Here is a 13,440-nt window from a genome sequence, read left to right on the forward strand (position 1 = left end):
TTTGAGACCTAAGTTGGTCATAGAATGGTGAATGGTGCCACTTAAAGGGGGCATAGGACCTGAAAGGTGGGGTTTGGTTGAGACCCATCCTAAGGGCAATATTGCTGGCCTTTTGAACAGGATCCATTCTGTCACCCGTTCCTTTGCTGAACAGGCCAGCATCATCCCATGGCATCTCCTCAATCCTGCCTTTTGCTTTTATAGATAAGCCTGAAGAACGGAGCCAGGTGAAGCGGTGGAGGCCTGTAAGTGCCTTCCACGTTTCTGTCACTGCATACGGTTTGATGCTTCATGGTGTGGCTCTCATGCCAGGTGAGATGAGTAGCCTTGGTGGTGATCTCATTAGCCAGGGTCTGTGCCTCTTTAGGGAGGGATGAACAAAGTGAGGACATCCTGTCCCATAACATGAGATGACATCTGGCCATACTGGCCTGGTAGTTTGCCATTTTGATGGAGAGTGTGGTGGATGAATAGAAATGGCACTGAACTGCATCAAGCCATTTACCTACTCTGTGAGACAGAGTGGACTGCTCTCTGCATGATGATTATTGGGAGGACTCCACAATAATAGAATTTATTGAATAATAGAATAAATAACTCCAAGCACGGAATTGGGACCTGGATCTTGGAAGTGGTTAACGCTTCTCTGAGGGAGGGTCGAGTGCCTGCCCCTTTAAAGGAGGCGGTAATACGACCGGTCCTGAAGAAAGCGTCACTGGATCCAGAGATGGCCACTAACTATAGACCTGTGGCCAACATCCCGTTTCTGGGCAAGGTGTTGGAGCGAGTGGTGGCGGGACAACTCCAAGCACTCTTGGATGAAACTGATTATCTGGATCCTTTTCAGTCCGGCTTCAGACCCGGGTACAATACTGAATCTGCCTTGGTCGCCCTGTACGACGACCTGTGCAGGGAGAAGGACAGGGGGAGTACATCCCTGTTGGTTCTTCTGGACCTCTCGGCGGCTTTCGATACCATCGACCATGGTATCCTTCTGGATAGGCTAGCGGGATTGGGGGTTGGAGGCACTGCTTTGCAGTGGTTCCGCTCCTACCTCAACGGTCGATTCCAGAAGGTAGTGCTGGGGGACCATGTCTCTACGTCATGGCAGCTATGCCATGGAGTACCACAGGGCTCCATTCTATCCCCTCTGCTATTTAACATCTATATGAAACCGCTGGGAGAGGTCATCAGGAGGTGTGGGCTGAGGAATCATCAATACGCTGATGATACCCAGCTTTACCTCTCGTTCTCCACTAATCCAGGTGAGGCAGTGGCTGTGCTGAACCGGTGCTTGGCCGAGGTAAGGGAATGGATGAGGGCCAATAAACTGAAACTCAACCCAGACAAGACGGAGGTCCTGTTGGTTGGCGGATCGGGTTTCGGAGAGGGTGGATTTGACCTGGTCCTGAATGGTGCAACACTCCCTCGTAGGGATAAGGTCCGCAGCTTAGGAGTACTCCTCGACCCAGAGCTTTCTTTGGAAGCTCAGGTGACAGCGGTAGCGAGGAACGCCTTCCTTCAGCTTTGGCTGATTAATCAGCTGCACCCCTACCTGGAGTACAACTGCCTGGCGACGGTGACACACGCGCTGGTGACTTCCCTAGACTTCTGTAACGCGCTTTACGTGGGGCTTCCCCTGAAGACGGTCTGAACACTTCAATTGGTGCAAAATAGAGCTGCCAGGTTGCTGACGGGGATGGGGCGTTATGCTCACATGACTCCAGTCCTCCGTCAGCTTCACTGGCTTCCCATTGAAGCCCGGGCCCAATTCAAGGTGTTGATTATGACCTATAAAGCCCTAAACGGCTTGGGTCCGGGCTACCTGAACGAGCGCTTACATCCGTATATGCCCGACTGCCCTTTGAGATCTGCGGGAGAGTCCCTTCTCCGGGAACCCTCCATGAAAGAAATTAGGAGAGTAAGTACCCGGAGGAGGGCTTTCTCTGCAGTGGCGCCCAACCTATGGAATTCACTCCCCAAAGAGGTCCGCCTGGCACCATCGTTACTGGTTTTTCGGCGCCAGGTAAAGACCTTTTTATTTAAACATCATTTCAATTGTTAAAACATATGATCTGGCCAGGGCAACTTCTTCTTCCTTCTCTTTCTCCTCCTATATTTTTATTTTATACTGGTAATTTTAATTTTATATCTGTAAATCAATGTATTTTTTGTATTTTTGTATTTAATGGTAATTTATTATGTACTATTGTATTTCAATGTATTTTATCATGTTGTAAGCCGCCCCGAGGTTTCGGCAAGGGGCGGCATAGAAATGTTATAATAATAATAATAATAATAATAATAATAATAATAATAATAATAATAATTTGGGCATGGATGTTGGAAAAGGAACTATACATATTCTCCAGTCTGCGAGGCAGTGGGGCTACAGATGCAGGAGATTTCCACTCTTGGTGGACAGGATCAAGTAAGGTTGGTGGAAGAAGTATGGTGACTGGCCCAGTGGTCTCTGAATAGACAGCCTCAAAGACAGTTGTTTGCCCTGCCTGGAGCTTGGTGAGGATTAGGCCCTAGATAATATGCCATTCTTAGGACTTGATCAGAAAATTGTACAAGGTCCTCTGGGTCACAAGGAGGCATAAAAGTTGTTGCATTAATACCGATCGATGATCAGAGGTTCAGTCAGGAGAGGATGGAGTTGAAGTTGAACTATATAGTTCTTGATCTGAATTAACAGGGTTAGGTAGTACTGCATGTCCCTGATCAAGGGACTTAGCCCTGGTTGACACAGTGTAATGAGTTGTTCTATGCCTTGCCTCACATGCTGGATCAGGTGATATGCCAGATACTAAGGTATCCATGCAGGCAGAGAAGCTGCAGGATCTAGTGCGGCTCCAGGGTGGCTGATTATGTCTGGTCTCTTCCTGGGAGTGGGTCCTGTAGAGCTTTCTATCAGGTTCAGGAGACTGATATATGCTTTGAACCAATGATGGAGGAACATTGTGCTTCAGACCCAGAGAGGGCTCTGAGGCTGGAATATTGGGGGAGATTGCTCTTGGATTTCACCCCCTGAGAAAGGCATGCTTGATGCTGGTTTGAGGGGATGAATTGAGGGCTTCTTAACCGGCTTCAGGACCAGAGAGGAGTGAAACAACAGTTCAGTACCTGGCACAGTATCTCTATTATATGGGTGGCCAGTAGGGGGCGGCATAGCACAGCATTTCTTAGAGTGTTTGCCGCCATTCTGTTACTTTGCAGGGCTGGGAGCTTTTGGAGGTTTGGCTTTTTTCAGTTTGTCAAGCTTCAGCGTTTTTGCAGGGTTTTGTTCTGCTTGGGAAGCAGTAGAAGCTAGCTCCAAAGTAGATGGTTGAGGGGAGTTACCGTATTTTTTGCTCTATAAGACGTACTTTTTTCTCCCTCAAAACTAAGGGGAAATGTCTGTGTGTCTTACAGAGCAAATGTGTGTGTGCCCGACGCCCGGGATGCTGCCGGCCGCCTGCACCACGTGGCACCACCTGGCTGGCACGCGCTCGGCGCGCCCTGCTCCGCCCCCCTCCTCTGGCACAGGAGAGAGCTGTGCCGCTCAGGGGAAGGCGTGCACAGGAGGAGGAGCCGCGGGCTTTAACCCGCCAGCTGCAAGGAGAGACGGACTGCTCACCCCCACCGCCTGGGAAGACCTGCCGCTGCCGCCGTGCCACCCAGAAGACCATCGCCGGCACGCTGCCGGCCGCCTGCACCACGTGGCACCACCTGGCCGGCACGTGCTCGGCGTGCCCTGCTCCGCCCCCCCCTCCGGTGCAGGTGAGAACTGTGCCACTCAGGGGGAGAGGTGCAGAGGATGAGGAGCCGCGGGCTTTAACCCACCGGCCGCACGGAGAGACGGACTGCTCACCCCCACCACCTGGGGAGACCTGACGCGCCGCCCGGAAGACCACTGCCGGCACGCTGCCAGCCCCACATGGCACCACCTGGCCGGTACGCGCTCGGTGCGCCCTGCTCCTCCGGCGCAGGTGAGAGCTGTTAATCACAGGTCCGTGTGCGTTTTCAAAAACAACCTGTCTTTTAATGAAGCCCATGGGGAAGTGATGGGGAATGTGCCTGTGATTATCAGGAAGCTTTCCATGGATCAGTTATCAGTTAGTTGATCAGACATATTTTTTTTAGGATCAGTGGATATTTGAACAGCATTACCTTCATGTATGAAGTTTATTCTTCAAAGGCTACTTAGTCCACTGTGTGTTTGATTTACCGTACAATATCTCATTTTTTGTCAGAAGTTTTTTTGTATTATTTACTAGTAGGGCAGTATGGACATTACTGGCTTTTTTAGATTTGTTATTGAATTGTCTGCAGCAGCTCTTGTATAACTGGTGTAGATTGTGGATTCCTTCAATAATTCCACTACTGACTAAGAAAGTGATGTCAGTGATTGTGAGCAACAGAGCTTCATAAATTCTGACTCCAGTGATGATGAGTTCTATGAGTTCAACGAAAACTAGAAGACTACTCGAACTTTAAAGTCTCTCTTTTGTTAATGACAGTGATGATGGTTCTTAATGCCACTGTTGACTGCTGTTCACTTTACAAGGTTGAAATACGGTATTACTGCATTCTGTTACAGTTTATTAAATAGTTTAGTAAACCATTTGATTCAGAATATTTTTTCTTGTTTTCCTCCTCTAAAAACTAGGTGCGTCTTATGGTCAGGTGCGTCTTATAGAGCGAAAAATATGGTACTTGCGTGAAAGGCTCTGCTCCAGAGAGCAGCCTTAAGGTGGTTGGCTCAATGTTTTCTGGCCTGTTTGGTGAAGGTCTGGCAGTGGAAGCAGGAGTCAACAAGATGAGTCTCCCCAGTGCAAAAAAGGCAGATGGGGCAGCTGTCTATTTTTGCATTGCACATGGCTGCAAAACAGAGCCTTAAGCGCTATCATGATGAATGGAAAGTGGGAAGGCAAAGGGTGGGGGAGAATTGGGAAAGAGAGAAAAAAGTGGAAAATAATGTGGGGGGAGTTGGTAGAAGAAAGTGAAGAGAATATTCAAGGAGTGGTTGGAGAGAGGACAGAAAGAAAAGTAACCCTGGACAAAGGTAAGAGAAGCAGAGGAAGAACTTCCCAATGCACTCACGATGGTGGTCAAAGAAGAACTGGGGTTTTGGTGGAAGGCCACCCCTCCATGCTGGGTGTGCCTGGGAGCCAGGCTCCTGCTCAATCAGCTTTGGAAAAATCCTGAATCAGTTCCACACCTACACACAGGTCCCATACGTATGATGCACAGAGGCCACAAAAAAGAATGTCCTATGGCTGCTATATAGCACATTATTATAGGTCAAGACTTGAGTCTATGTCAGAAGTTAGTTTCTCATCTGAATCTGGATAAGCTTCTTCTTAGTTGTGGTGCACTGAAATTATCAATATAACCCAAGGTATAGGGGCATCTCCTTGGGAAAAACTTTAAAACTACACTTACATAAAGCCTATTTTAAAAGCAAACTCTCTCTCTCTCTCTATATATATATATATGATATAAAATTGTAGTTCCAGTTCTTTCCTTGTACAAAAAAGCATATTCTAGATAGGAATGACACATCTTCTCTAAATAAGTTCCTATGTTTAGGTTAATAAAAGCATGAGAGTTGTCAGCTAAATTTCTCCTATTTTTGTATTATACAAATGAGAAAGATCTTAATTTGCCCATGAAGATTTTAGTTAAAGAAAAGATTTAATTACTCTCATAAAGCATATTACAGAACTGGAAGTAAACGTTTCTTTTCCCATTTCTGTAATTAACACTTTTGCATAGCAGTTACTCAAAATACATCTAGCAATCCTTCATCATTACCAGCTCAAGTGAGGAAACAGAGCCTTAAAATCAGGAAGGGAGATAGCTATGCTTAACGATGATATGCTAAGTATCTTTGAATCTATTGCTAACAGCTTTGAGTTGTTAAGCAGATACCCCGCATGCAATTACTGTGAAACTTTTAAATCAAATATATGACAAACCTTGTAGGAAGAGTGCAACATCCATCAGCTGTTAGCCTGACTTGAGTTTCATAGCTATCCAAGGGACAAACAATTTGCTGGACAGGAGGGCATTCCACTGTGCTACAATCTACACTGAACACTGTTGAAAAAATAAATTAGAAAAAATAAGGCTTAACTTGCTTTAGAAAGTATGACAGAAAAGACACATTACTTTACCTACTGAAAAAATAGGAGAAGCTAAATCATGGTACAAAGGTTATCAAGTAATAACCATAATATTTGGAACGCACAGTCTTTGAGTAGACAAGCATAAATACCAACTATTCATTTCTAAATCTGAATTCTCAGAATAACTGAGCTAGGGAGCCTATTCACACACTTTCACAAATATATCAAACATGCACTAGAACTTGATTATACATGATTATACAGGACACTTGGCTTTCTTATGGTAAAATAACATGGAAATAGATATATGAATATTATTTCTATTGCAAATATAAAGACTATATACAATACCTTATTTGAGGAGTAAGGACCAAACATTTATAGCATTAAAGCATTTAAAGTGTTATGCCACTCTTCTACTGTACAGCAAAACATGGGGTCAAGACATACCCATAGCAATGAGTCCCAAATATTCTAGCTAGGGTTCTACAATAAGAAGTCAGTCCAAAAGTAGTGACCATAAATTCAATTCTAGTGATAAGCATGGTCAAAGCAGTAAGATTTTTATAATTCTGTCAATAATTTCAGTGACTTGCAAGCCAGGGAAATAATTGGAGATTAGAAGTGAAAACTCTTCTGTGATGAAAATTTAAAACGTTTAGACTATAAAAGTATCATAACCTATGAACTTGACTGTTTGCTTGATTCAGCTATCTGAAAGAAAACTATCTGATCTGACAGCGAAAGCAACCATTACTTACACCCTAGCTATTTAGATTACATGATATAGTAATGAATGACTGGAATTAAAGACAGACAAGAATTCAGCAAAAAGACCATCCAGCAATTTCCCTTTCAATATCATTACACTGGTCTTAGCTGACTATTCATAAAAGAAAGAATACTCTCCGCTCGAATGAAAGTAGGTGTATTTAGGTGTAAACCCACTGTCCATATCAAATTAAAAATTAACAGCAGGAGTTGGATATAGTTCCTGTCCCCTTTTTGCTAGATCAAAGGGGGGGAACCGTTTTCAGCTTAAGAAATTCAATTTCAGAGAAGCTCTTGTGGGCTGTATTCCAGTAGTGAGTGGGGTCAGTAGCAAAGGAGGGAGGGCCAAATACAAAAGAGGTAAGAACAACCCACCCAAAATATACGGTAGTTTAGAAACTTTACTGCCAGTAACTAAGATTTAGAGAGGCATTTCAACTCTTTAGGGTGGTGGAAAATCTACATAAAATCTGGCAAACAACCAAATGATTTTATAGGGATGGGGGAAGGGTGGGTTAGGGTCAGGAATCAGGGTGTGACCATCTGGAAATGGCTGGAGGGCCAGGCTCCAGGAGGGCTGAATACAGCCACTCAGCAAGAGGTTTTCATGTGTGTACTAAAACTTCATTTTCCAATGAATGTGCAGGGAGGATTCCCATGACCTTTCAGAGACTGCTATGAAAGTTGCAACACCTTGGGGTTGGCAAGAAGGTAGATTAATGGTCCTTCTATCTTATTCTAACTTAAAAAGGGAATTGCATTTTGCTAGTGCCCTTTGCTTTAAAAGTAACCTCAGAATGATTCCGGGAATATCGCTAAGAAAATGAAACTCTATTTGGTCACTTCTTGAAATTGTAAACACCCTCACAGCCTAATTTCCTCTTTTCTCACCTGAACTTTGCCTTTGTTATTGACCTTTCAAGGACCCACCTGAAGTCTGAGAAACTCTTGCAGAGTCAGACATTTAGACCAGAGTCAGATATTTAGACCATCTGCCTCACTATTCTTTGTACATGCATTGTCCTAAATTGAATGCCTTGAATAATTCATATTGTAGCTAAGGGCTTGGTTGGGACGACTTGTTTGTGTGGTAATGTTGAAGCTGGGGAGGCAAACAAGCACACAGAGTAGTCTACTCTGGATCTTACCCTAGACTTATTGGTATAAACATAGAGAGTGCTTAAGGTAGGGGAGGAATTAAAATTACCTGGTTTGCATTCATAGAAGTCACAGCATTCCCCTGGCTTGCCTGATGCTTTAGAAACCAGTATATTCAAATAGCCTGGTTGGCAAACTTTCCTCAAACACCCCGCGGGGTTGCACACACAGCGGCTAGGCAGAGGACAGCATTCACCAGGTGGAGCGTATCCTTCAATCAAAACAGAATCTTCTGGACAGCGAGGAGAAAACTGTACCTCACAACGGGCCTTGGAGCAGTCAGGCTTTTCTTCTGAAAACAAGACAGTGTGCAGATATCAGTGATATACTGTTCTGATATTTAAAGTTTCACAGTAGTTTGGACATACTTGTCATGCAGAATAGGTACCACTAAAAATCATGTTGAGCCGTGGCTCTTTTCCCCAGAGGGGATATTAACTGTGTTGACTAATGTCAGCTTTGGTAGTAGTAATAGAAAAACAGGCAAGAGATATATGGACAAGGGATTCATTTATCATAGCAAAGTTTTCATTGCCGAATGCTTGCTTCAAAATCATGAAGTGTACAGCATGCAAGTTATTATGTCTTAAAAAAAACCTTAATGCACGTATACATGAATGTACAATGGGGGTGGGTTGGACAGTTTTGTGAAAAGGAAATCTATGAGTGCTCACCCTTTCTGAAAGGTGCTCAAAAAGCATGCATCAAATTCCTGGATATATCAGCATAAATAGTGAGCAACAGGTATACTGAAATACTGATACTACTCATAACAAGAGCCATTTCTTTATTTAATGAGCAAACCAATTACAACCCTTATTCTTCCCTCCCTCCCCCCTCCCTTCCTTAGCTTTCTACCTTACCATAGTATTGGGGCAGATTAACAATAAGACAATATAAAATAAAACACAACATCCTAATAAAATTTCCAAACAGCAATAAACTTCCTATTAAAACAATCAAATCTTAAGACATTGGGAAAATAAAAAGGGTTTAGCCTGGTGCTGAAAAGAATAAAGTGATGGTGCCAGACAAACCTTTCTGGGGAGCAAATTATATTGGCCAAAGAATAGCCCAAACATGTTAATGAACTCTCAGAAGCCTCAAGTTTTAAAGGAGCATAAGCAAAATAGGGTTTTTAGGGTTTTATGCCTACCTTATGGTCAGTATTTCCTATTAAACTGAAATGTTACCCCACTTTTTCTGTGTCCCATCATCCCCTTAGATAGGAACAATTCATTTATCCTGTGTAATCAGTAGAAGGGCAGTGTCAACAATTATGTATGATAGCATATATGATTGAGGATAAGTGGGTGAATGAAATCTTGGTAATATGGCTAATGCTATCAGGACAAGTAATAGCATTGCTACAGTACATGAAAAAGTATTCCTTGAGTCAGAGCTGGTTAGGTATCAAGACAGGGAAGCCTATTTTTATTGGCCAAAAATATTCAAATTGGGAATTTATACATTGGGACTTAAATCTTCTCAAAGAACTATCTGAGGAAATTATTGCCCTTCAGGGTGGGCTGGATCTAAGAGACACTTTATTACTATCTGTGGGACTGTCTAAAACAGTTTAAGTGGTGCTGTTGCATGTGGCAAGGCATAATATTCATGCTGGGCTAACTGCTCATGCCCAGATGTAGAGCACTACTATATGGAAGACTTTCAAAAGCATTTTGTGGGATGGATATTTAAAACCTTCTCACTAATTTTCCTTTCTGTAGAAGCTTCTAATTTAGCAGATATTTAAAATTCAATATTTAACATTAAAATCAACACACTCTAAATAAAAAGAGCAGAAGGTGCACCAAAACAAAAATAAGGTAACATAAAATAACATAAATCATCCATTAAAAGCAGCAGAAAAAATAGCTGCTTTCACTTAGTCCTGAAACACTAGAAAAGAGGCTGCAGTCAAATAGTGAGAAGAGCATTCCTCCATTAAAAAGGATATATATCTCTGTTGGTCACTACTCTTACTTCTGAAGGTAGCAGTTCAGGCCCTGACTTGGATCAGGGCCTGAAAAAGATCTTAAAGAATAGACAGTGCTCCTGATAATGATGAACTGGAAATGTTTTAGTTAGAAAAAAAAGTATAACCACAACATGTGTTCTGCCACTTTTCCGCTTCCAAATACTAGTCTGACTGTGCCTAACTTTTTTTCATTTCTTCAGGTGGATACCAATGCCTGCTGTGACCTACAATATTTACTAATGTGCAGCTTTGCAATGATATAATAAATCAGATAATTCAATCTGAAAACAGGGTGTTAATATGCAAACTGATATAAAACCACTTGCCATAGTCCATACATAATGCATCATGTTATCTTTACAGCAGACTTTCTCAATTTGGTATCCTCTAGTTGGATTTTAACTTCCATCTCCTCAGGCAGCTTGTCATGGGCTAATTGTAGCCTGACATATCTGGAAGGTACCAGACTCTTCAAGACTACTTTATAGACTTGGTATGGTCTTGCATATATAACAGAAAGTGTAGTTCAAATATAGTCTACTTTGTTAAATTTACACATTATGAAATCTAGGAAAACCAATTCCCTACTTCCATATTTCAGTATGTTCATGAATTTTCCTTTATTCTATCTTAGCCAACCTTCATGTTACAACAGAGTAGTAAAAGTACATTAATAGTAAATAAGCCAGAGCATGGGTTAGTAATATAAGTTTACTTACTACTTCTAAGTTAATAGATTTGTGGTTGCATGAACAGGCAACCACAAATCCACTTACCGGCTACTCTTTCCACCAAACCATCTGTGTAAGTTATAAGTCTTGAGAAAGAGAAGGTAAAGAGTTCAGAACAAGGCCAAATGCCTCTGTCTCTCTGTCTCTTCTCTCTCTCATAGGTCACTGAATAGGGTTCTCTAAGCAGCAAACAACAATAAAATACAAGATCAATATTACAATTCCTAGTTACAGGAAGGAAAAAAACTGCTGGTGGTAGAATGAGGTCTTATGGACAACCAGTTGTTAAAAGTCAAGTCTCAAAATATCTATGAAAAAGGACAGTTTTTGCCAGGCATCAAAATGAAAGTAGTGATGCACCTGGTGCTTCTCTGCCGGAAGCCCATTCCAAAGGCGGGGGGGAAACCACTGAGAAGACTCTTCTTCTAATGATCACTTTCACTTTCTTTAGGGAAGGCTCTTTCAGAAGGATCTCATACCCGGATCTCAACAGGCAGGTATGGGAAAAGGCAGACCAGGATCCATGACATTTTAGGGCTCTGTATGTTAAAACAAGCTCTTTACATTCGGCCTGGACTTGAACTGGCAGCCAGTGCAATTTATACAGAATGGGTGTTATATGGTCTCACGAACTGATACTCGACATCAGATGCACAGCCCTATTTAGGATCAGTTGAAGTCTCCAGACCAGCTTTAAAGGCAGCCCTAAGTAGAACGCATTATAGTAATCCAGCCAGGATGTTACCAGTGCATGAGTAACCATGGCCAGGCTCTGTCTATCCAGTTAGGGCCATTGTTGTCATATTCACTGCAGCTGAAAGAAGGCACTCCTTGCCAGTGAGTCCACTCTAATGATAATTTGGGTCCAGGAATATTCCCAAGCTGCAGAGCCTGTCCTTTAAGGGAAGTGCAATGCCATCCAAGACAGGGCAATGGTCGCCTAACATGTCAGACAGATCATCAACCAATAGCACTTCCATCTTGTCTGGATTGAGTTTCAGTTTATTGGCCCTCATCCAGTCCATTATTCAACTCAGACACCAGTTCAACATGGAGACTGGCTCATGATGACCTCTCCCAGCAGTTTCATGTATAAGTTGAAAGGCATGAGAGACAGTATAGAGCCTTGTGGTGCAACTGTCTCCCAGCACCATCTTCTGGCCATGGTCAGTCAGGATCAGACCCAATGCAAGGCAGTGCCTCCAACTCCTAATCCAGCCAACCTGTCTAGAAGGATGCCATGCTCACGGGTCTCAAAAGCTGCTGAGAAGTACAGAAGAATCAACAGGGTCACATTCCTCCACCCTTCTCCTGGTAGAAATCATTGAACAAGGCAACCAAGGCAGGTCCTGTCCCATACCCTGGCTGGTAACATTTAAATGGGTCCCGATAATCCACTTCCTCCAAGAATGCCTAGAGCTGCCGCGCCACCACCCACTCCAATATCTTGCTCAAAAAGGGAAGGTTCGCTACTAGTAGGTAGTTGGTGACTATCCCTGGATCCAAATTATGCTTTTTAAAGAGAGGTCTTATCATAGCCTCCTTCTCTCAAGGAGGTGTTAAAAGTCTCCAGGACCAAGGGGTGAAATTTCATCTTAGATTTTCCAATGATCAATGATGGGCAAGGGTCAAGTGGGCAGGTGGTAGGATGAACAGAGTCAAGCACCTTGTCCACATCACTGGATCTCAGTAACTGAAACACATCCAGTAAAATAAGGATAGCAGATGGTGCTCTGGGCACATCCTTAAATGGAACTGAAACAATTGTGGAGGTGGATCTGAGTGACTTTTTCCTTAAAGTGTGCAGCAAATTCATCACAGTGCGTTGCCAAGGGTTCAGGAGTCTCATTTGTTGAATAAGATTGCAAGAGACCCTGATCCACTTGAAACAGTTCAGCTGGAAGGTATTGTGAGGAAGCAATGCAGGTTGCAAAATACTGTCCTTTTACCAGCTTTATTACCACAGAATAGACTTGATACTGTTGGAAAAGAAGTCCTTGTAAAGCTTATTGATGCAAATGAAATGGTGTCCTGTGTGTTCTGTGTGGGGTCTGAAGACATGTTTGGCTTCCATTTTGGGGGAAAGTCACAGAATCTGCCAGAGGCAGCTACCTCTCATATTTGGAAAAAAGAACTGTGTCTCTGGCTAAGGCTATCAGTGGGAAAATGCCAAAGTTCTGTTCAGTTGCAAACATCTGATAGAAAAGTATTCACTTGTTACAGAAAGTACCTCCTTAATCTGCGGAATTTGCAGCCTCAGTAAAAAGTATCTAGTTAAGGAGTGACACAGCCAATCAGAAGCACAGGGTGCAGCCAATCAGAAGCACAGAAACTGGTTACAATGTAACAAGTTCCTCCCTGCTCTACACCACATAGTAGTCTGACAGGTTTTTCAATGATTTTTCAGGCAAATGCATTTACGTGATAAAACAGAGATGGGCTGGTTCAAGGTCCATGAGTTAAGTAAACTGACATATCAATAAAGCACCTATCAGTGATATTTCTTGTGTCATTGTGTTAAGCATCACTGGCTGATCTACTGATGTATGGGGAAATCAAGGTGTTATTGTAATGTCATCACCCTGAAACCAAATACTCTGTACCAGTGTAAGTGATTGGGAGCTTATTAAAATCTCTGCACATGTTCTGAAAACTTGTAGAGGCTGCAACCTGTTGTAACTGC

General features: G+C 43.0%; 1 protein-coding gene across 3 annotated transcripts in view; it reads right to left on the reverse strand.

Annotated features, from left to right (window-relative positions):
* CRIM1 (cysteine rich transmembrane BMP regulator 1) overlaps window positions 1-13,440 on the reverse strand; it is a 196,640-nt gene that overhangs the window by 67,288 nt on the left and 115,912 nt on the right. For all 3 annotated transcript variants that reach the window (XM_044455985.1, XM_044455904.1, XM_044456066.1), the window contains 2 exons: window positions 8,095-8,337; window positions 5,967-6,087 (listed from right to left, as the gene is read on the reverse strand). In XM_044455985.1, coding sequence (XP_044311920.1) covers window positions 5,967-6,087; window positions 8,095-8,337 — 364 coding nt within the window. The remainder of the gene's footprint in view (window positions 1-5,966; window positions 6,088-8,094; window positions 8,338-13,440) is intronic.

Source organism: Varanus komodoensis, unplaced genomic scaffold, assembly GCF_004798865.1.
Source record: "Varanus komodoensis strain SLA01 unplaced genomic scaffold, ASM479886v1 scaffold1, whole genome shotgun sequence".
NCBI classification, from domain to species: Eukaryota; Metazoa; Chordata; class Lepidosauria; order Squamata; family Varanidae; genus Varanus; species Varanus komodoensis.